At 40.6% G+C, this 23,107-nt stretch overlaps 1 protein-coding gene across 7 annotated transcripts in view; it reads left to right on the top strand.

The window, feature by feature from the left end:
- The window catches only part of PI4K2B (phosphatidylinositol 4-kinase type 2 beta), a 31,974-nt gene extending 24,587 nt beyond the window's left edge, over nt 1-7,387 (top strand). For 3 of the 7 annotated variants that reach the window (XM_042936774.1, XM_042936770.1, XM_042936775.1), the window contains one exon: nt 4,928-7,387. In XM_042936774.1, coding sequence (XP_042792708.1) covers nt 4,928-5,101 — 174 coding nt within the window. In that variant the 3' untranslated portion in view covers nt 5,102-7,387. The remainder of the gene's footprint in view (nt 1-4,927) is intronic. The other 4 variants (XR_006202002.1, XR_006202003.1, XM_042936773.1 and 1 more) reach the window with 4 other exon arrangements.
- Nucleotides 7,388-23,107: the final 15,720 nt, after the last annotated feature.

Below are 23,107 nucleotides of genomic sequence, written 5' to 3'. Positions count from 1 at the left end.
CTTAACCAGCTGAGCCACCCAGGTTCCCCATTTTTGTTTAGTTTGGTTTTGGTTGGTTTTTGTCTTTCTGATAGCCAGAAAGAATAAGGTACCCTGACCATGCATGATTGTGTAGCTTTCTGGTTTTAACTGTTTTTTTAAAAAAGCTGATCTGAAAAATCAGGTTTTATTTTATGTTCTAAAGTAAATCAGTGCTTTGAAACAGAAGTTTAACAAACAAAAACAAATAACAGTAACCTATATTCTGAGCAACAAAATCATTTTTCAGCCAGTTCCTTAACTAAGTCAAAATACTTGTTATTTCTACTGTTTATAATTTTCCTTAAATCCCTCTGCCCTCCAGTTTTGCCAGTTAACTCCAGACTTGTGCTTTGGTACAGCCAAGTCTTTTGCCCTAGTTTACAGTAAGTTTTTAGTCTTACACACATTATCAGTGATGTATTCTAATTCTTCTCAGAAAGATTTGGACTGGAACTAAGAGCTAGTATGAAGTCATTTTTTTAAAAACAGTCTGGAACTAGTAATGTTTATTAAAGTTAAAGATTTCGAATGTTACGTTAAATAGCAGTAGGTCATGATCAGGTTCAATAAGATTGTTCATTTTATTTTATTTTTTATGTTTCAAGTTTTTGTCTAAATTCTAACTAGTTAACATACAGTGTAATATTAGTTTCAAGAGTAGAATTTAGCGATTCATCACTTACGTATGATACCCGGTGCTCATCACAAGTGCCCTCCTTGATGCCCATCACCCATCTAGCCCATCCCCTCACCCACTTCCCCTCCAGCAACCCTTGGTTTGTTCTATAGTTAAGAGTCTAAGGCCGTTCATTTTGTGTTCTGCCTATGCCTGTTGGGAACACTGGACCTCAGAAAATACTTACTTACGTGAAATAATTTTACACGTGGTCTGAGAAAGTGGCAGAAATAATAAATAAAGCCGTCTTATGAATACACAGTGAACTTCTATTCAGTGACTTATAAACCGGAAGCTCATTTGCAGATTCAGTAACAATTGATGTTAAAGACAATGAAAGTAACACTTCAGTACCCCCTGAGTACTTTACCCTTTACTAGATACTTTGATGTTTGGTGTCATTTATTCTTATAGCAGCTCTACATAGTTATCTGCATTTTACGTGGAGGAACCTTGGCTCAAGAGGGTTAAGATGTTGAATCTATGAAATAAGGGGGTCTCAGTCTGCATTTAGGCATTGCCTCTGCCTGAGACCCTTATCATCACTTCTCTGCATTTAATGATCTTCTAAATGGTATCCTGGCCTCTTTTCCTGTCTTTCACATTCAACCGGAACCATGTCTCTGAAAGCAAATCTGACCATGTCTCCTGTGACTTACAGCTTCCATGATTTGTCACTGTGTACAGGCTCCAGTGCCAGTCAACAAGACCTTTGGTAGTCTGCCTCTGTCCTGTACACCTGCCCTGGCACTTGTCACTCATGGCTTCCTCTAAGCCTGGTCACTCTTAACTCTTACTCCCTCCCATTTCTCGTCTCCCAGTGGTGCCCTTATGTGTGTTGTTGCCACTCCTCAGGTGCCTTTTCCTGTTCATCTGGAGGACAGTTTTCCTTCAAGCTCCAGTTCTGTCTTTCTAGACTCTTCCTGCCACTCAGAGTTCCGTTTTCTGCAGCACTCCCTGGAAATACACATACTGATGTCCATTTTACTCAAAAATTTGATGTGAAAACAATATATTGGGAATATTACTATTAGAAAATAGCTTAAAATCAACCATAAAGCGATTATGGGTGGTTTTAGATAGTACAGTAATTCTTATACCCACTAACATTTGAGGACCAGTGAAATAGGCTAAAGGAGAGCAAAGTCTATATGCAGAAGTCTGAGAGTTTATACCATCCGCCCTCGGCCTAACCGTCACATCACTACCGAGTTCTCAAACGCGGCATAGATGGAGACTTCTGAAGTGTTTCTTCTTTGCCTACAATGCTTAACCTCTTTCTAAAAATAGTCTTCTCTAATTTAAACATACAATAATTGGGGCACCTGGGTGGCTCAGTCAGTTAAGCATCTGACTTCGGCTCAGGTCATGATCTCATGGTCCGTGGGTTCGAGCCCCGCGTCGGACTCTGTTCTGACAGCTCAGAGCCTGGAGTCTGCTACAGATTCTGCCCCTCCTTCTCTCTCTGCCCCTCCTCCACTCGTGCGCGCGCGCGTGCTCTCTCTCTCTCTCTCTCTCAAAAGTAAATAAACATTAAAAAATTTTTAAACATACAATAATAGATTTGTTTATCCCTTGAGAAATGAAAAAATGGGTGATATGTAGTGGAGGGGTTCAGATTTTAAGTCAGGGTCTAGGTCCACTGTTGTTAAAGTGTTTATCAATTTTTATTCCAGTTATTTGTTCATATGGCTTTTTGTTTCTAGAAAGTGTGTAATTTAGAGGGCTCTCATGAGTTTTTTCCTCCTATTCAGTCTTCTCTCCTCCCCAACATAGTGCATGCTCAGTAGATGTTTCTTTAGTAAATAAATGCAAGATTATCAAGTGTCTTAACAATTTTCAAAGAAACATTAATATTTAGGATAGTTCTTAGGCTTGAATAATATTTGCTATTATATATTTGAAAATTGTTAATCTTGTAGAATGACTCTCATTTTGTTTATACCATTCTGTTTTCTAGATTCTCTACAACAATCATGTCTTTATTTTTTAACTGTTTTTTAATGTTTATTTATTTTTGAGAGAGAGAGACAGAGACAGAGACAGAGCATGAGGGGGGAGGAGCAGAGAGAGAGGGAGACACAGAATCCGAAGCAGGCTCCAGGCTCTGAGCTGTCAGCACCAAGCCTGACGCAGGGCTCGAACTCAAACCGTGAGATCATGACGTGAGCGGAAGTTGGATGCTTAACCAACTGAGTCACCCAGGCGCCCCAACAACCATGTCTTTAGAGTCAGGAAAATATTAGGTGTTACTTAAATTTGTGTTTAGACTAACAATTTTAGAATAGAATTTTTAAAACCAGAAGAGGAAACTAACCAGAACGTTTCATTCCTTAGCCATGCTGGTGCCCACATTTATTTTTGTGATAAGAACAATGTTTATAAATGTGAATTTCATAAATTCTTTGTGTCTTGTTATCCAGCCTGGAAATTTTAAGGGAAGAACTTAAAAGGGAATCTAAAACATAAATACATTGAGTAGCTACTATAGCTAGTAAAGATTTATTTCCCTGAGGTATTAAATACTTCAGATTTTCCAGGATCTAAAGCATCCAGTTTATACTGTTCAAAGTAATGTGAATTTTATTTATTAGTATGGCTTTATGTTGAAACCTTTATGCTTATCACTATTAAATAATCTTTATAAGAACCACTAAAATGCACACTATCTGTATATTATTAGATATTTTCAAATACTTGAAGAAGACATCTTTATTTCTAAAGTACATAACAAAGGGTTTTTTTTTTTTTTTTTACCTGATATGCAGGGGGAAAAAAGAAACTGAATTATTATCTGAACAGAGTAGAATAGGCTGTAAGCTATGTGTTGAGTTTCACACCCTTATTTATGTGCTCAAGTAGCAATTCTAAGAGTATGTTTAAACATGTAATGTAATATATTTTACTCTTTCCAGTTTTATTTTTTCTATTTAAGAGTGAACTCTTAAATGAAACTTTATTTTAAATGGGTACCTTCCCAAATTCTCTAACCCAGTGCCTGTGTCATGCTTTCCCATGGCACTTGTACCCTGTGATACATGTTGTAATTTACTTATTCATGCTTATTGACTCCTCCCCCTGCTAAAATGTGAGTTCTGTGAAAATGGGGGTTTTGTTTTGTTTTTTTCTACTGTTATAGCCCCAGCACTTAGAACAGAGCCTAGCACGTAGTAGGCATGCAACAAATTTTTTTGTTGAATAAGTGGATAATGGTTTTTTTTTTTAATTTTTATTTAAATTCCAGTAAGCATATAGTGTAATGTTAGTGTCAGGTGTACAATTTAGTGACTCAACACTTAGGTACAACACCCAGTGCTCATCACAATAAATGCATCCTTAATCCCCATCTCCTATTTCAACCATCCCTCTGCCCGCCTCCCTTCTGGTAACCATCAGTTTGTTCTCTGTGGTTAAGAGCCTGTTGCTTGGTTTGCCTCTCTCTTTTTCCCCTGTGATCGTTTGTTTTGTTTCTTAAATTCCACATATGAGTGCAATCGTACGGTATTTGTCTTTCTCTGACTGACTTATTTTGCTTAGCATAACACTCTTTAGTCCATCCACCTCGCTGCAAATGGCTAGATTTCATTCTTTCTTATGGCCGAGTGACATTCCATTGTATATATGTGCTACATCTTCCTCATCCATTCATCAGTCGATGGACACTTGAGCTCCTTCCAAACACTGTTGGTGGGAATGCAAACTGGTGCGGCCACTCTGGAGAACAGGATGGAGGTGCTGCAGAAAGTTAAAAATAGAACTACCGTACGATTCGGCCATTGCACTGCAATCAGCAAATGCAAAAATACTGATTCAAAGGGGGATACACGTATCCTGATGTTTACAGCAGCATTGTCTCCAATAGCCAAATTATGGAAAAAGCAGACTCTTTAGACCAGAATCTGTCTAGCTTCTAAGTCAAATGGAGTATGTGGAACCATTCACTTTATTCAGTCTTCTGATTGCTTCTGGACATCAGTGCATTCTAGAATATTTTAAAGTTACTAATTGGCAAAAGTTATTTAATGCTAATTTTGTACACTCGTGTGTGTCCATTTTTGTGTCTGTATAGTATGTATTTATAGCAGTTACTCCTTGTCATCTCTGTTGGGCAGAAGTGGATGACATAAAGATTGTAGTTATGAATAAATGGTTAAAATAGCCATTATTCAGTGAACCGAATGAAGGTTTTTATCTTATTTGAACTGGTGAAAATCTCTCTTTTTTCCACAGATCTTAAATCTTACTCAGGCATTGAAAGATGGGAAGAGTCCTGTCCAGTTGGTACAAATGCCTTGTGTGATTGTGGAACGCAGTCAAGGTAGAAATCAGGGCCGCATTGTCCACCTCAGCAGTTCATTCACCCAGACCGTCCACTGCAGGAAGCCCTTTTTCTCTTCCTGGTAGCAGATGTAAGCGTAAGAGAAAAAAACATGTGGCATTATTATGTTGTTAGAACATTACTGCAGGGCGAATCTGCTGTTAAGATCTCCAGTTGCCAAAACCTCAAATAATGTAAGTCTTTAAAAGGTTATCTTTTGAATGTAATCAGAAGTTTACAGTTTTTTTGTCCAAATATTAAATTTCTGTTTCAGGGAAGAAGTGGTATATCTCCTAAATTGTATTTTTGTAGAAAAATTGTATTTTATGTTGTTTTGTTAGTTTAAAAGGTAATTTCATGGTTTACACATTCTGAAATGACTGTAATTACTTTAGAATTCCAAGTAGAAACATAAGGTATTTGTTGACTTTGAATAACTTTTTATATTCTATGTTCTTTATAAACACTGAGAAGGACGTTGTCTTCACTCTACTTACATTATAAAAGGCCTTCAAGGGTGAAACTGCTCTTGTGAACTTCAGTAGAGTGGTTAATAGAAAATCTGGTAAGAATAATGTTGCCTTAATTTAAAAAGCCGCTATTTTAGAACTTGAGTAATTGCCCCTAAAGTGACCATTGTTAGGGAATGGAAAATTATATCTTGGTTAAGTAACAGGTGACCATTTTATTTTCTGTGCTTCAGAATATTTTTGGTCAATTATTTTGTTAAAGTAAGGGGAAGAATCTAAAGATACTCTCCCTTTTTAGAAAATGGAGGCACTCAGCTGAGACTGGAGAGGAATAATATGAAATTAAAGTAGATCGCCAATATTTTGAAATTCCACCATAGCACTAAAAGTCCCTTTTGTTTCTGCCATGGAATCAATTATGTAGTCAATTAGTACTTTAGATTACTGATCTTAGTCTGTGTAGTGCTTCAGTTAGTATTAACTTCACTGAAAAGTAAACCATACCTCAAAGTGCATATTGGATTGCATTTTGGGGTCCTAAGGCATAAGTCCTTAAAAATAACAGTAGTTATTATAGTATTGTAGGGTATTGAGGTTACCGATGCTGATATAATTACAGTCAACTGTAGAATATCAGCCCTTGCTAAAGGGGAACATGACAGAGATAACCATAAAGTCATTTAGATTTGATTTTGAAAATCAGTATGTCTGACATGCTAGGATTTTGTAGCACCGTGAACTCCCGGATGATGTAACTTGAGACGAGCCCAGTATGAAGATGTGATTCTGAAGAACCAGAAGCTTCATCCTCTTCTTCGGGCCCCAAACAAGGAACACCACCACTCAAACTAAACTGGCAGTTTGTGCTCTGGGCCTTTTTTTTTTTTTTTTTTTTTAGCTTTCTGTCTTGTGATTTTCTTTTTTTTTTACTTAAGTATTTTCGTGTAAAAGGTGTTTCCTGAGGGTTCGATTAGGACGGAAGACAGATGTGCAGACCCCCCCTTCCCTCACCTCCCTGTCTTGGGCTCCATGGGTGTGGCAAGTGAGAACACCGCTGCCTTAACGAAAGTTCACTGGACACCTGTGTTCTCCTACCTCCAACCCCGGCCTTCCGTGATCGTAACGCTGAGATCATGGGAAATTGACTGGAAATTCAAAACTCAACTACTATCTTGAGATAAATACTAGTAATTCAAATGTGCCTTTTGAAGATGTGTTCTTAAATAAGTTGTTATGATGTGGGTACTGCTTTCATAAAACGGTTTTTTCAGTATTTTGAGAATTGCTATATTAATTTTTATAATGGGAAAACTTAGTAAATTCCTACTGTTTTATATCCTGAATTTGTTAAAATAGTGTGCAAATATTTTTAAATGGCCTGACCAGGCTAGAAGAGTAAAGCTGAAATATTTAAGATGTGATCATAAGTCAGAATACATTGGTTATATTTTGTAAATTTTCATGAACTTGACTCTTATTTAAATATTGTGTTAATTTTTTGAATGAGTATATTTATAGTGTCAAGCTTGGTAGACTAAAGGTAATAAAAATCATTGTCTTAAGGTCACTGTTCTTCTGAAGTATGTATATTGGATATTTAGAATGTTTGTGAACACATTTATGTTTATAAGTGATGCTAAACCACCATTCCCCTTGTGTATTAGTGGTATAGTTTAATTCTTTAAAATTCCAAAAGCCATGTGTAACTGGAACCTTTATAATTGGAGACGATTTCATTTTGTTTAATTATATACTTTCTTATTCTCCCCCAAATTTGCCAGCAATTGGAGGCTGTGGAAAACCAGCGGAAGGTTTTTTGCAGACGTAAAAACAATCAGAATCACAAAGTTTTTTTTTTATTTAAAGTTTTGTACTGATGGAATTAAAACCTTATTAAAAACAGATGGTGAGTGTTCTTTGATCACATGACATCTGAAATTCTTTTACAGATGCATAAAGAGATAGGCAGGGTCTTAATGTTTTATAGTCTGTCTTTTCTCCCAGGGTTACTTGGCCAACGGTGCAGAGTTGTGACAAAGATTCTTATGTTGTTCTACCTTTCCAAGCCTCTGTTGTGGTTAGTTTGGGGCCGTGTGGCTGAGTGCTGAGATGTTGGGATAAGTGATAATATGCGACTTCTGAAAATGGCAATAAAACTCCCTGTCTTCACACGCAGTGGTCATGATTGACCACTCTCTTCTCTTCCCGTTTGGATATAAACAAGGAATTTGCCAATTGGAAGCGGCCAGGGCATGTCCGTCACCACTCGGAAAACTACCAGGAGAGCCCATCCACTGAGCTGGGCTGTTACATGAGCAGGAAAGAAGTGCTTGTAAAGTTTGGAATTTATGTGTTATTGTAGCATAGTCTGCCCTATCCTGGGCATTGAAATATAAATAGAAAAATGCAAATCATTTTAAATTAAAAAATCAGTTTTAAGAAGCACAATGGTAGCGACAGCAGATGGTTTTTTAATCTCCCCGAACCCCCAGGAGCTATCCTATAGCAAAAGAAAAACACAGTGACATCATCTTCCCTAAATTAGGTGGTAGAGTAACCCTGTGAATCCCAGAATCTGAGCAGTTGGAGCTAACACCATCAGTAGCTGTGCGATCACGTGGGAGCAACAGCTTTGGAGGAACAAGCAGAAGCAACCTAAGGGGGACTCGCGATGTGGCCATCCCCACTGGTGGCTCCAAAACCACAATGGAAGCAGAGAGGGCCGTTCAGCATTCGGTGGTTGGCAGCTAGTAGAAGGAGCCTGCAGAGAAAAGTATGAGGGTGCTGGGGCCACGTGGGCTTCGAGTCATCAGAAGTAGCTCTTACCCCTTAGTGAGCCTGTCCTGGGGGAGGTGGTTGGTGTAGAGCATTGACAAGGGAAGGATGGATGGAAGAGGGGACCAAACAGGACCGAATTCAGAGAGCACTAACAGCACACACAAAGCCACTGCCTAGTAACTGCAGCGGACAGAACCCTAGGACCCCAAAACTAGGAAACTGTCCTGGCGCAACTCACCTCCTACACAGAAATCGAAAAATATAGGGAAATCCATCTCAATTTACACACAACCACATCCTATCCTCTAAGAAAACAGGATAACAACCTGTATAATACACCCACAGAAAACGAAGATGCCCAATCATGTTTACAAAGCAGCAAAAAACCGTGATCTCATATTCTTTAAAAAGTAACGGAAGAAAGAAATTCAAGAAATGATAGAAGCTAAGGAAGAACAATCAAACATCAACATTGGAAAAGCTCAGATTCGATAGGCAAGCAACAGGAGGAAAGAAAATGAGAGCCGACAGCTCAGAGCAAATACTAGAGTTAAAAATACACTTCAGAAATAAACTGGAAGGAATACAAAACAAAGAGACAACATATCCGTAAAAACCCTACAGCAAACATCATGCTGTTGGAAAGTCTCAAATATCTGCATTAGTGTTCTATTGCCACTGTAATAAATTACCACAAACTTTAGTGACTCAAAAACAACACAGATCGGTTATCCTACAGTTGTGCAGGTTAGGAGGCTGATACAGGTTTCACTGTGCTAAAATCACCGTGTTGTGATACTGACTCCTCCTTCTCCCTCTTGCATTTTTAAGGAATCTTGTGATTAGACTGGGTCCATCCAGGTAATCTAGGTTTTCTCCCTACTTTAAGGCCCGTTGATACACAACGTTAATTCCATCTGCAACGTTAACCCCCCTTGGCCGTGTAACACGTCTGCAAGTTTTGGAGAGCCAAGACATGGGCATCTTTGGGGGCTATTATCCTGCCTTCTATACCTTCCCTCTGAGATCGGTTATGTGACAAGGATGCCTGCTTTCACTATTCTCGCTCCATATTGCACTGGTAAGCCTAGGAAAGAGGCAAAAGGTATGAGGATGAGAAAGTAAATAAGACTGTCATTATTTACTCAGTGACATTATGCATTAGAAAATTCAATAGCATGTACAGAGAACTATTAGAACCAGTATTGCAAGGCTTATGCACCAGCAACATAGTTTAAAAAAGAAAATGTAAAAAAGATACCATTTACAACAGCAGCAAAATTTCAGATTCCTAGGCATAAGTCCAACCAAAGATGTGCCAGATCTCTACACCAAACTGTAGGGGAGTATTGAGAAAAATGAAAGAGTTAAGTAAATGGTGGTCTACACCATGGTGAGGTATTGATAATATTAAGATGTCAGTGCTCCCAAATTTACCTATGGATTCAACACAATCACAATCCAGATCCCATCTGAAATTTTTGTAAAACTCAACAAGCTAATTCTAAAATGTATATAGAAATGTATTGGCCAAAACTTCTGGACAAATAGAACAAAGTTGGAAGACTTACACTACCTGATCTCCAAACTATAAAGGTACAGCACTCAAGACAGTGATAACTGGTGTAAAGATAGACATATAGATCAATGTAACAGAACAGAGAATCCAGAAATAAACCTTATACATATGGTAAGCTGATTTTTAACCAAAGTGCCAAGGCATTTCAAAGAAACAGATAGTCTTTTCAACAAATGGTGCCAGAAACTAGACACACGTGCACACGCACACACACACACACACACACACACACACACACAAAGTGAATCTTCACCTTCACCCCATATGTAGACCTAAAGAAAAGAGCTAAAACCTGTGGAATAAAACTGGAGAAAACCTTAGTGAACCCCGCATTTGTAAAGATTTCTTAAAGCAGAAACGGCACAACACACACACACACACACACAATTGAGAAATTGCTCTTCAAAAAACTTGTACTCTTTAAAACATGCTTAAGAAAATGAAATTTCTGGCCACAAATTGGGAGAAAACATTTGGCAAAAGTATCTGATAAAGGAACTGTATCCAGAATTCCAGAATACATAAAGAGATTACACAACTCAAGAATAAGAAGTCACCCAATTAGGAAGTGAACGAAAGATTTAAGCAGACACTTCACCAAAGAAGATCTATGAATGGCCAATGAGCACATGAAAAGGTGGCCAGCATTACCATTAGGGAAATGCAAATAAAAACCTTGAGTAAAGTTAAACATCTACCTATCATGCCACGCAGCCTTTGTCCTTACAACAGAAACGAAAGCAAACCGCCACATAGAAATGTTCATAGCAGGCTTTTTTTGTAATGCCCCAAACTGCAAGTAACTTAAATTCACCAAAGGGTGAATGGATAAGCAGAAAATCTCCATACAACAAAAGGAACGTCCTACTGCTACACACAGCACTGTGGATGAATTTCAAAATCACAGCACTAAACTGAAAGAAGCGAGAAACAAAGAAAGCATACTGTATGATTCCATTTATATAAAATTTTCTAAAATGAAAATTAGTCTACTGTTAAAACAGTCCAGTGCTTCCTTGGGAGTCGAGGCAGAGGGAGAGATGGATTGCATGGGAGCACGGGGAAACAGGATGATCGTTCTGATTTCACAGGTTAATACGCTCGTCAAAGATCATCGGATGGCACCGCTCGTTGTGTGTAACTTATTCTTCATAAAACAATAAACAATGAATAAAGGTTTCAGATCTATCATATCTGGGAAAAATTAAAAGCCCAACCATTGGCACAATCATTTGGGAGAGCAATAGCTAGTAAAATTGCAGACGCAAGTACTCTGTGGTAGGACGCGCATGCAAGGTTGGTCTAGGCTGTAGTGTTTAGAATTCTGAAACCCTGCTAACAACCTAAGTATCTGTCAGCAGGAAAATGGAGAAGTCAACAGCGGCACACCCATACAGTGGCAAACGACAGAGCAGTGGAAATAATTCACCTGTAACTACATGGATCAAAATGCGCACAAAAACCTCAAGACGATGTTGAGGGAAAGAAGTAAAGTTGCAAGAAAAGTATGTACGGGCATCATTTATGTAAAATACAAAGCAGTGCCATATGCTGCTTTTTGACACATGCATATATATAAGTACAAAAAAGTGTGGACAGGAACGGCCTCCAGCTTCAGAATAGTTGTGAGGGGTAGGAGGATATGGAAGCAGATCTAAAGGGCACGAAGCACACTTGAAATATAAAATTTATTTCTTAATGATCTGAAGCAAATACAGGCTGTCCACATTTGTTAAAATCTGAGTGGTACATCAGTGGTTGGATGTATATATTGTGTGTGTGTGTGTATATATATATATATATATATATATGAGTGTGTGTGTGTATATATGTATACACATATATATACATATATGTATATATGTATGTATATGTGTGTATGTGTATACACATATATGTATGTATGTGTGTATATATGTATACATACATATATATACATATATGTATATGTGTGTATACATATGTATATATATTTATGTGTGTATATATATTTAATTCTCTGCTATTTTCTGTATGTTTCAATTATCTCATTTTTTAAAATAAGCTTTTATGGGAGCATATTTATATGAATGCTCTGTTTGCCAGCCTTTATTAGTGTACAACGGCTACCATGACAAAATACCACAGACTGAGTGACTTAACCAGCAGAAATTTATTTTCTCACAGTTCTGGGAGCTGGGAGACCAAGATAAAGCTGCTGGCAGGATTGGTTTCTGGTGAGGTATGTCTCTCGTTTACAGAAAGCCACCTTCTCACCATGTCCTCACATGGCCTTTTCTCTGTGCACTCACCCTGGTGTTTCTTCTTCTTCTAAGGACAGGCAGCCCTATTTATTGAGGTTCACCCATATGACCTCATTAAGCCTTACTTACCTCTTTAAAGTCTCTGTTTCCAAATATAGTCACACTGGGGGGTTAGAACTTCTGAATATGAATTTGGGAGGGGCACAGTTCAGTACCTACCACCACCCAAAGTAAAAAACTTGCAAGCATCTACATCTGCATTGGTTCCTCGTAATGTGGTCAGGATCAGCATCCATCGCAGCCATTTCTGCAGTCCCAGCCACCTCCGTCGTCATATGCCTAATGGAAGACTAAGGTCATCGTGAATATTTTCTGAAGCGACGTCTGAAAGCCCTTCTTAATAAGTGTAGAATTTTTCAACGGGATTTATAATTATTTTTTTATTTTTTTTTAAATATTTACTTATTTTTGAAAAAGAGAGAGCATGAGCAGGGAAGGGGCAGAGAAGGAGACACAGAATCCGAAGCAGGCTCCAGGTTCCAAGGTGTCAGCACAAAGCCCAATGCGGGGCTCGAACCCATGAGCTGGGGGATCATGACTGGAGCCAAAGTCGGACACTCAACTGACTGAGCCACTCTGCTCCCCCACTAGTAATTATTTTTGACTGCGGAGATAAAGTTCTTGCTTACTGTTGGGCTCATGGTTCTGTTCTACATAGTTGTGAACCAGAACAGCTCATTTCTCAATTGTGGCAAATACACGAATTTCTTTAGCTCTTTTTAATTTCCTAAAACCCTAACTCCTAGATGCATAACGGTTTGTATGATAAATATAAATCATTCAGTGAATTCAACAGACATTTGTTGGGTACTCAGTATGTCAAATTCTCTCAAAGATAGTAGGAAGACAAAAATCAGTAAAATACATTTTCAACTGTTTCAATTGGATTCACTCTTCAAGTACTGCTCAGAGCGGGAAAGAAAACCTGAAAACAAGAATAGGGCTAAAATAAAATATTTTCGAGGGAATAATATCCTAATCTTCGTGTGTCTTACCTCTGTCCTTTTCTGCTCCTTAGACTTGCATACAAGGGAGAGAAAAGAAATGCTTTGTAGACTAAATGCTTGACTGCCTTTGGTTTGAGCTTCTCAATGAATTTTTTATGTATAAAAGAGGCATGTTTTCAATGTCTAGATTTCTCTTGGATTGTGGAGGGTGTGGCTTTCATTCCACCACTTGAGATATTTAATCTGTTTTTTTTGGAGGTGGAGAGTAGATAGTCTTCAAAGATGGCGGTCGTTAGTTCCTCCCCACTTTGTAAGCGTGTGTTATTCCACCCATCAGGAAGTGCAGACTGCCTCTCCTTTTCAATCTGAGCTGGTCTGGCAATTTGCTTGGAACATCAGAATGTAGTGAAAGTGAAGCTACCGCCAATTTGGGGCTTTGTCTTTAAGAACCTAGGAGCCTTCCCTCTCCCCCCGGAAGTTACTCACGTAAATCGTCCAACTCCCCAGAGTCCACCACGCTATGAGGAAGACCACGCTAGTTATGTGGAGAGACCATATTGAAGGAGAGAGTAAGGTCATTCTATTTACCACAACATCATCTCTCTGAAGAAAATCAACAGAAATGTCTCTTATCTATTATATTGACAGTAGTCAAATATCTTCGATTATTTGCCAAATACATATTTTATAGCTAGATTTCCTTGAGTTGGGATCCAATCAAGTTTTATTCATTACATCCATCTGTTCCATCTTCCAATCTAGAACAGTTCCTTCATTTTCCCCATGATGGTTACTTTTGGAATTTCCTCCATATTCTGAATTTGTCTAATTATTTCTTCTTAGTGTTCAGCTTGATCTTCTATCCCTCATATTTTCTATGAACTGGAAGTGAGATCTGAAAGCTTGACTAAGTTCGGGCTAAACATTTTTGACAAGAATATTTCAGAGATGATCCTGCACACTTCATACTGCATTTACATCAAGAGTTACATATGGGAATGCAAGCTGGTGCAGCCACTCTGGAAAACAGTATGGAGGTTCCTCAAAAAACTAAAAATAGAATTACCTTAGGACCCAGCAATTATACTATTGGCATTTATCCGTGGGATACAGGTGTGCTGTTTCAAAGGGACACATGCACCCCCATGTTTATAGCAGTACTATCAACAATAGCCGAAGTATGGAAAAAGCCCAAATGTCCACCGATGGATGAATGGAGAAAGAAGATGTGGTATATATATTCAATGGAGTATTACTTGGCAATCAAAAAGAATGAAATCTTGCCATTTGCAACTACGTGGATGGAACTGGAGGGTATTGTGCTAAGTGAAATTAGCCAGAGAAAGACAAAAATCATATGACTTCACTCATATGAGGACTTGAAGAGACAAAACAGATGAACATAAGGGAAGGGAAACAAAAATAATATAAAAACAAGGAGGACAGAAGAGACTCATAAATATGGAGGACAAACTGAGGGTTACTGAAGGGGTTGTGGGAGGGGGGATGGGCTAAGTGGGTAAGGGGCATTAAGGAATCTATTCCTGAAATCATTGTTGCACTATATGCTAACTAATTTGGATGTAAATTTAAAAAAAAATTAAAAATAAAATAAAAGAGTTACTAAAAGATATTTCATTTTCATTGAAGAATTCATCATGGTAGGGGAGGAAGTCCCAAAGGAGCCAGAGAGCTGTGGCAGTAGGAACTCTGTTCACAAATTGAAAAATATACTTGTCTATGTAGAGGGTAGTTAGATGTCCCTCACCATTTCTTTGAAAACTTAATTCTTGTCCCATCTTCTTCATCAGTGAGTTTTTCTTAGCTCTATTTTTGGATAATGATGATGGTGATGATGATGAGGGGTGATGAGCTGGGTTTCATCACAAGCAAATGTACTAGTTGGTCACAATATTAAAAGAATATTGTCATGAAGGATACTAACTAGTTAAGCCTAAAATCTCGAGAATAAAATTCATAACTTACGACAAAGCTGTATTTCAATTCTACGAGCTTTCATTCTTTGCTGTGAGCTATTTTGCTATTATTCAGTGCTTTTCATATGAAGATCCCTAAATATTAAGTGGGCTCGTGGATCAAACAGTGAAAGATGTATAACAAAAATGAATTATTTTTTAAGCAAACTGTATTATTAATCAGCATCATTTTATTCAGTAAGTTTTAACCTGTTTCAGACTCCATGTAAAGAGTTCTTTGAAAAAATAAATCCTGAAGCTTAAAGATTTTTATTCAAACACCAAATAATGCAATAGATTTGACTTTTGTCATTTCAAAATACTGTAAACTTACTTATGTTCTAATGTTGCTTATCTTTAATAAATGGAAAGCATGCCACAATTCTCTTTTGACTAAGAATTTGGAATTGGAATAGACTGATACTTTAGTCCTGGTTCTGCCCCTTATCAGCTCTGTGTCGTTGGACAGATCTTGCAAACCAGCTTTCTCTCCATATGTAAAATATACAAGCTAATGATAACTTCAGAGGTTTCTAACAAGAACAAATAAGATATATTATGTGAAAAGTGTGGTACAAATTCTGGTGGTTATAGATTGGGTTTCTATCTGAGCAACTGTCTGTATTTTTTTTATTAAATATATGGGTTTTTTTTTATTTTAGAGAGAGAACATGAGCAGGGGAAAGGGCCAGAGGGAGAGCAAGAGTGAGAGTGAGAGAGAGAGAGAGAGAGAGAGAGAGGAATCTCAAGCAGGCTCCACACTACGTGTGGAGTCTGACATAGGGCTGGATCCCATGAGCCTCAGATTATGACCTGAGTTGAAATCAAGAGTCGAATGTTCAACGACCTGAGCCATCCAGGAGCTCCTGTGTGTATTAATGACATTTTTGGACTTTTGGTTTTAGATGAGGAGATAAGGCTACATGCACGTTTATGGGTTTGGATTATTACATAAAGAGAGTATGTGCACATGCAAATTTCTGGATTTGACAACATCTTGCCTGGAGCATGGTGACAGATTTGGAATCAAAAGACTATCTTAAAGTTCTCTGTTGTGTGGCATATGGGGTTGACAGGGGATTGAGAGGAAAAGGCACCTGAGGTCACTGGGTAAAAGAAAGAGATTTATCCAAATCTGATCCTCTGGGAAACTAAGTGACATTTCAAAAGGTGTTTGTTCAGAATCCTGACACCCAGCTCCAGCCAGGGAAATGTGAACCTGGCAGAGTAGAGATGGCTGGTGCCTGTGCCTGTGGGTTTTGGGGGTTTTTTTTCTTTTCTTTTTTTTTTAGTCCTTGAAATTGAAAGCATGTGAAGTCAAAAAGAAGCTGCTAATCTACTCTGTATACAAAGAGATGTGTTAATTTTTCTTTTGACTCCAAGAACCCTGGCTGTTCTGCTTACAAAATTCCCACCTGACAGTTCAGTCTTCTGAAACTATTGAGGCTCACAGAAATAGCAGAACAATCAGGTGGCCTTGCCTTTCCCAAGAGTCAGAGAGTTGTATAAACATTTAGGGCTGATCCCAGGGCTGCAGAGGAACTGCTTTAACCAGCTTCAGAGACGTTTCTGCCTGAATGCCTGTCAGGACAAATAAGACTGCCTTTTATCTCAGTGTGGCTTGGGGACCAATCCAGGAAGCTATTCTACCCTTCAAGTGTTTGTTTTAACGTGAGCTACTTAAAGGTAATGGGGAACTGCATTTAAACCAAGGTGCTGGTTTAAACCAAGGTCACCACTGCCCCAGCCTAGTTTCTAAGCAAGCGAACACCCAGCCTCACTTGCTATCCAATGCTGTGTGTGAGGAGTTGGAAATGCCTGATTCCCTGAATCTCTAGCTTAAATGCGGTTTATTTGCCTGGACAGCATCCCCCTTAATATCTTTTGAGGGCAAATATTACGGTCTTTAAGTTTCGAGAGTCTTTGGCTCAGGGCAATTTGTCAGTGTTGATGCAGAAAGTTGGCATATTTTGTGGAAGAATGCAATCGAAAAAGCCTTCGACTCTGACTGAAGAGGTTGAAAGGTAGCAGAATATGCCACTCCCAAATACAGCACTTGGGCATAAGGATGATCTTGAGCTGAAGGTAATTGAGAAAAAGCAGATATAAGAAAAGCCCTTTGCCTTCCCCCTATATTTGCCTAAAAGCAGGACATAATATGTAAAGATGTCCCCCCCCCCCCCACCACACACACCCCTACAAGGACAGAGGTTAATCACTGCAGAAAATTCTAGGTCCTTCTTTACCACCAGTTTCCCCATATCCTTGCCTTCCCACGGTTTGGTGCCCCTGGAAACTCAAAGTCCTTTCCTTTGTCTTGTCATGTCTCTAAAAACATTTTTGTCAAGATGCTGTACAAGCCCAAGTTTTAATCACTCCTTTGAGATACTGATCTCTAAGCTCCAGGGTGTGTGTGTGTGTGTGTGTGTGTGTGTGTGTCTCATGAACTGGATGCGGGTGTTAATGAACTTCTGCTGGTTTTTTTCTCCTGTTAATTTGTCTTTTGTTAGTCTAATTTATGGGGCCTCAGCCAGAAAACCCAAGATGGTTAGGGGAAAAGACTTTTTTCCTTCCCTTCAAGGTCAACTAGATTCTAGGGGAGGTTCTATTCATCATTTGGGGAAGTTATTTGAGTTTCCCGTGTGCATATGTGTGTGTGTTAACTTATTTAACAGCACTGATGAGGTTTTGGGGTGATGGTGGGGTTTGGAGCTGATGGCCAAGAAACAATTCTTGAAGATGTCTTTCGTGCACAAAAGAGATTTTATTAAAGCGTGGGGACAAGACCCGAGGGCAGAAAGAGCTGCCCTGGGGCTGTGAAGAGTGGCTCGTTATACACTATGGGGCTGGGGGAGGGAAAGTCAAAAGGGGAGTTGCCAAAGCGATTTTCATATGCTAAAGACTCACAGATGATTGGAGGCCAAGATACTGTGGCACTAAGGTTGTTTTTCCCTGTAGCAAAGCATTAACATTAAGACAGTAGGGAGTTCCTGGAGAAATGTTTTACTCTGCCAGCCTCAAGTATCTGTCAATGGGCTGCAGGTTATAAGGAAATTTAATTTAATCTGCCATTTCCTTCTTGTCTTTGTTCCCCCACATCACTGTGGAGGGGAGGGTGATGCTGAGGCTCCAGGAAACTCAGTCTATGAGTTTCTGGAGGTTAGGCTATTGATAAGATCGCCTTTTTCTTGTAATTTCACACGGGAGACCCATGTCCTGTATGACTGTGATCTCTAGCAGTTAACCATTTGTTTTCTGTCCTTTCCTGGTTTTGAGTAGGTGGGAGTGTCCAAGGACTACCACACATATCCCACCTGGTGGGGGGGGGGGTAGTGTAGCTTGTACTTTGTCCTCAGCCCACCTTATGCCCTCAGCACTCCCCCCATCAGTACTACCACTTACAGCGTTCTTACTTTTGCCATGTGCGGTGTTGAGTGTTATTCATGCTGTGTTGGCCATCTTCTCGTTGCCCGTCCAGACCTACTTTCCACTCCTCCCCGCCCCACCCTGCTCTATGCTCCGGGAGACTGACCTACATGGATGCCATCAACACGCAGTCCACATCTCGTCTCTGGTTGTTTTTTGCCAATAGGAGACACTGACAGATGAAAGATCTGAGGTCCAAAGGAGGAGCGTGAGGTAGGGGTTTTCATCCCTTCAGCTTCTTCCCTGTGGGCTTGTCGTGGTTGACTGAGGCCCTCTGCTGAAGGCCACGAGTCTGGTAGGGCTGCTCCTTCTGAGGAGGCAGCCAAAGGCCAGCTGGATGCAAAGCACAAGCTAGCAACTCCCCCACCCCTCCCTTCAAAGCACCACAGGTGGAATCTGTGTGACATTCCTCAGGCGTTCCTGGCTGCCCTAAAGCTAAGAGAAGGAGAAAACCAATGACTAACTGATGGAGATCATAGTCATGCAGACAGAGTCTCCATCAGTTTAGAAATGTCTTAGTAAATTACAAAAAAAAAAGGCAATCTTATCAGTAGCCCAACCTCCAGAAACCCATAGACTCAGTTTCCTGGAGCCCTAACACCACCCTCCCTTCCATAGTGAGGTGGGGAACAAAGGCAAGCAGGAAATGGCAGGTAAAATTAAATTTCCTTATAACCTGCAGCCCATTGACAGATACTTGAGGCCAATACAGCGTAGAATATTCCTCCAGGACCCCTACTGTCCTAATGCTAATGCCTAGAGGAAAAACAACCTTAGCTGACAATAGCTAGGCCCCCAGTATCTTAGGAGTCCTCCTTTGGGTATGAAAGTCCTTTTGGAGGCCTTCCTTTTGCCTTTACCTGCCCCAACTCCATAGAATATAACCAGTCACTCCTTACAACTCCATTGCAACTCTTTCTGCCCAAGATCCTGTCCCCGTGCTTTACTAAAATCATCTTTTTGCGCCAAAGGCATCTCAGGAATTCCTTGTTCACCGTCAGCTCCAGATCGCCATCACTCCAAAGTCAATTCCACGTCTCCCCTGCTGTTAATGGCTCTAAGAGAAGGCACATTCCCCGGGTAGCTGAACTTAACCCTGCCCACAAGCTGGTGAGCTGTCCCCTTACGAAACGCCCCTCAAATTCCCCACGTGAGCGAGTCATCTGTTTCCCGCCAGGATCCTGAATATCACACATGTGATCTCATGCCATTCTTCCCACAAGCCAGAAGACACGTGTATTATTATCCCCATAGCACACCCGAGAAAGGCTCAGAGATATTAAACAGCTGGCCTGAACTTACATAATTAATTTGTAAATCGTGGAGCAGGATTCAAAGGAAGGTCTTTGTGGCTCAGTTGTACTACCTGCCCCTCCCCAGGGTGCGCTATAATGCAAGACCTCTGTGGTCCTAAACTTTACCCTTTGTCCTCTTTCTGTAAAAAATGCTTTGTGGACCCCCTTGACTCTCTTAAAATGAAATTCATAGGTAATATAATCTACCTAAATGCCTAATTTTTTTTTAAGTTCATTTATTTTGAGAAAGGGAGAGAGTGTCCACGTGCGTGTGAGTGGGGGAAGGGCAGAGAGAGAGAGAGAGAGGGAGAGAGAATCCCAAACAGGTTTAAAAAATTTTTTTTAACTTTTTAATTTACTTTTGAGAGACAGAGAGAGACAGACAAAGCATGAATGGGGGAGGAGCAGAGAGAGAGGCAGACACAGAATACGAAACAGGCTCCAGGCTCTGAGCTGTCAGCACAGAGCCCGACGTGGGGCTCGAACTCACAGACCGTGAGATCATGACCTGAGTTGAAATCAGGTGCTTAACCGACTGAGCCACCCAGGGCCCCTGAATTTTTTATGTATACAGGACATTTTGAAATCGGAGCTAAACTAGGAGATTCATGTAGAATCACTACCAAGGTGGCTCAAAAATATTCACTCTATCCCTGCGCCTCCGTGGGAGAGGCGAGTACTCTTACTTTTCACTCCTCGATGTTGGGCTCGCCAATGTAGCCCGATTTGGCCGAGTGGAATAACAGCAGGCTAGACTGAAATAAGGCTTGAAGTGTGCTGTGCAGGGGGGGCTTGGCCCCTTGCACCCCTGCCATTATCGTGAGGTGAGATTCTCCCAGCCACCTGACGTCCCTGCAGCCTGGCTCCCTGGTGAGACGCATGCAGACGACCTGAGCCCAACCCAAGCAAGGAGCCCAGCCCACCTGACCAAGTTTGGAGCAGAACCGCCCAGCTGAGCCCAGCCTAGATCAGTCAACAACCACCCCCCCCCCCCCCCGCCCCCGTCCCCGCTCACCCAAGATGCGTGGGGGAGAATGCTGTTTTAAGCCACGTTTTTCTGGACTGGCTTGCTCACCAGAAATTGCTGACAGATACAACCAGGACGACTGTGACGGCTATAAAGGCAGATACAGATGGGTTGTTTGGGGGACTCAGATAACATGGGCCACGTTGCTATAGGTCATGTGGGTTTCCCACAATGGTGCTCCAATCCTGCTTTTCCTTCTGGACAAAGCATAGTTTCCCCTTGATATACACAGCAGTGCATTCCTGGCATATTCAGATATTTTAAAATTCTATGCAAACACTTTGTGTTTGTGTAAATCAAAAAGTCTGGGTTCAAATAAGTATAGATTATTCGCCCACATAAATGTCTTTCTGGACTCGAAAAAAGCTGTGCGACCTTTAGTACAATTAATTCCTTTTGCAATTAATTCTTCATTGCACAGGACTGTTCTGTTACAGGCTATTCGGCATCTAACTCCTACCCTCCACATTCCAATAGGGCCCCTCAAAACCCTGTGACAACGGAAGACACCTCTGCCCATTTCCAAAATGCTCCCTGGAAGGTGGTTTGGCCCTTACTGGAATCACCAGATGAGGTGACTCAGTGGTCCTTCCAGTCCAAATAGTCTCAGATTTTCTGAGTCTGATTTTGGTTGTCATTTAATCAGTAAATACGTATTAAATGTCTGTTACGCATCAACACTATGGGTATAAGAATTACATGGGGCACCTGGGTGGCTCAGTCGATTAAGTGTCTGACTTCAGCTCAGGTCATGATCTCACAGTTCATGGGTTTGAGCCCTAATTCGGGCTCTGTGCTGACAGCTCGGAGCCTGGAGCCTGCTTCAGAGTCTGTGTCTCCCTCTCTCTCTGCTCCTCCCCCGCTCATGTTCTGTCTTGCAAAAATAAATAAACACTGAAAAAAAATTAAAACAACAGCAACAACAACAACAAACCCCTGACGTGCATTCGAGCTGCTACAGGAACACGTAAGAAGAGCATCTGACCTAATCTTGGGGGCTCCTTGGAGGAGGTGATGGCTAAGCATTGCTGACGGAGGAACAGGCTCCCATGAGCAAACGGGTAAGAGGGAACAGGGGTAAGAGGGAACAGAGGAGAAGAGCAGGCGGCAGCCCCCCCCCCCCCGAAACCGAGACTGTGGAAGGAGCTTGAGCACTGGGCTCCCACAGACCTTAGTTCAAACCCCACCTCAGCTCTCATCCGGAGACGTTAGAATAACAGCTTTACTAATTGTTCATTACATCCCAGGCACTCCAGTGAGTGCCCTACAAGGATTCTTTCCTTTAATCCTCCTGAGCGTCTTATTAGCCATCCCTCTGTTACAGAACGAGAAACTGAGGCACAGCAAGGTTAAGGTTGCCCGAATTAAAAGGCAGTGGAGCCAGATTAGAACTCAGACAATGTGACTCCAGGGCTAACATTCCTCACTCCCACCTGCATGATCTGACCCCTGACCCTACTGCCTCCTGTGCAAAAGGAATACAACAATAATTCCTGCGAACTGGCAGATGGATGAAATATTTACATATTGAAGGCACCAGGCCCATTTGTGGGATGTTTTGAAAGTTATCATCCAAGTTCAATCTTTCCCTTTTTTAAGTGAGAAGCATCGTAATCCAGAGAGTATACAGTGTATATAATTTTAGTTACAAATCACATTAAAAAAAAATTTTTTTTTAGTATTTATTTATTTTTGAGAGAGAGAGAGACAGAGCACAAGTGGGGGAGGGGCAGAGAGAGAGGGAGACACAGAATCTGAGCTGTCAGCACAGAGCCCCACACAGGGCTCGATCGAACGCACGAACCGGAGATCATGACCTGAGCCGAAGTCGGACGTTTAACCCACTGAGCCCCCCGGGCATCCCACAAATCACATTTCTGAAACCTGAAGTGCCATATTCAAAAAGCCTATGTGAAGGTCAAGTTGGGTTACACAAACGAGAAAACATGAAACCCAAGTAGCTTAAATAAACAAGGGTTTATTCTCACATCAAAGACGTGTAGTTAGGTTGGTGGGAAAGCAAACCGGCACAGCCACTCTGGAAATCGGTGTGGAGGTTCCTCAAAAAAAAAAATAAATAGAAAATAGAGCTACCAGCGATTCAGTGACTGCACTGGTAAGTATTTATCCAAAGGGTACAAAAATGCTGATTCGAAGGGGCACGTGCCCCCCCGATGTTTATAGCAGCACTATTGACAATAGCCAAAGCATGGAAAGAGCCCAAATGTCCATCGATGGACGAATGGATAAAGAAGATGTGGTATATATATTCAATGGAGTATTACTCGGCA

Source organism: Panthera leo, chromosome B1 (genome assembly GCF_018350215.1).
Source record: "Panthera leo isolate Ple1 chromosome B1, P.leo_Ple1_pat1.1, whole genome shotgun sequence".
In the NCBI taxonomy this organism is placed as follows: Eukaryota; Metazoa; Chordata; class Mammalia; order Carnivora; family Felidae; genus Panthera; species Panthera leo.
Note: the sequence above shows the minus strand (reverse complement) of the source record. Positions and strands in the feature narration are given on the sequence as shown.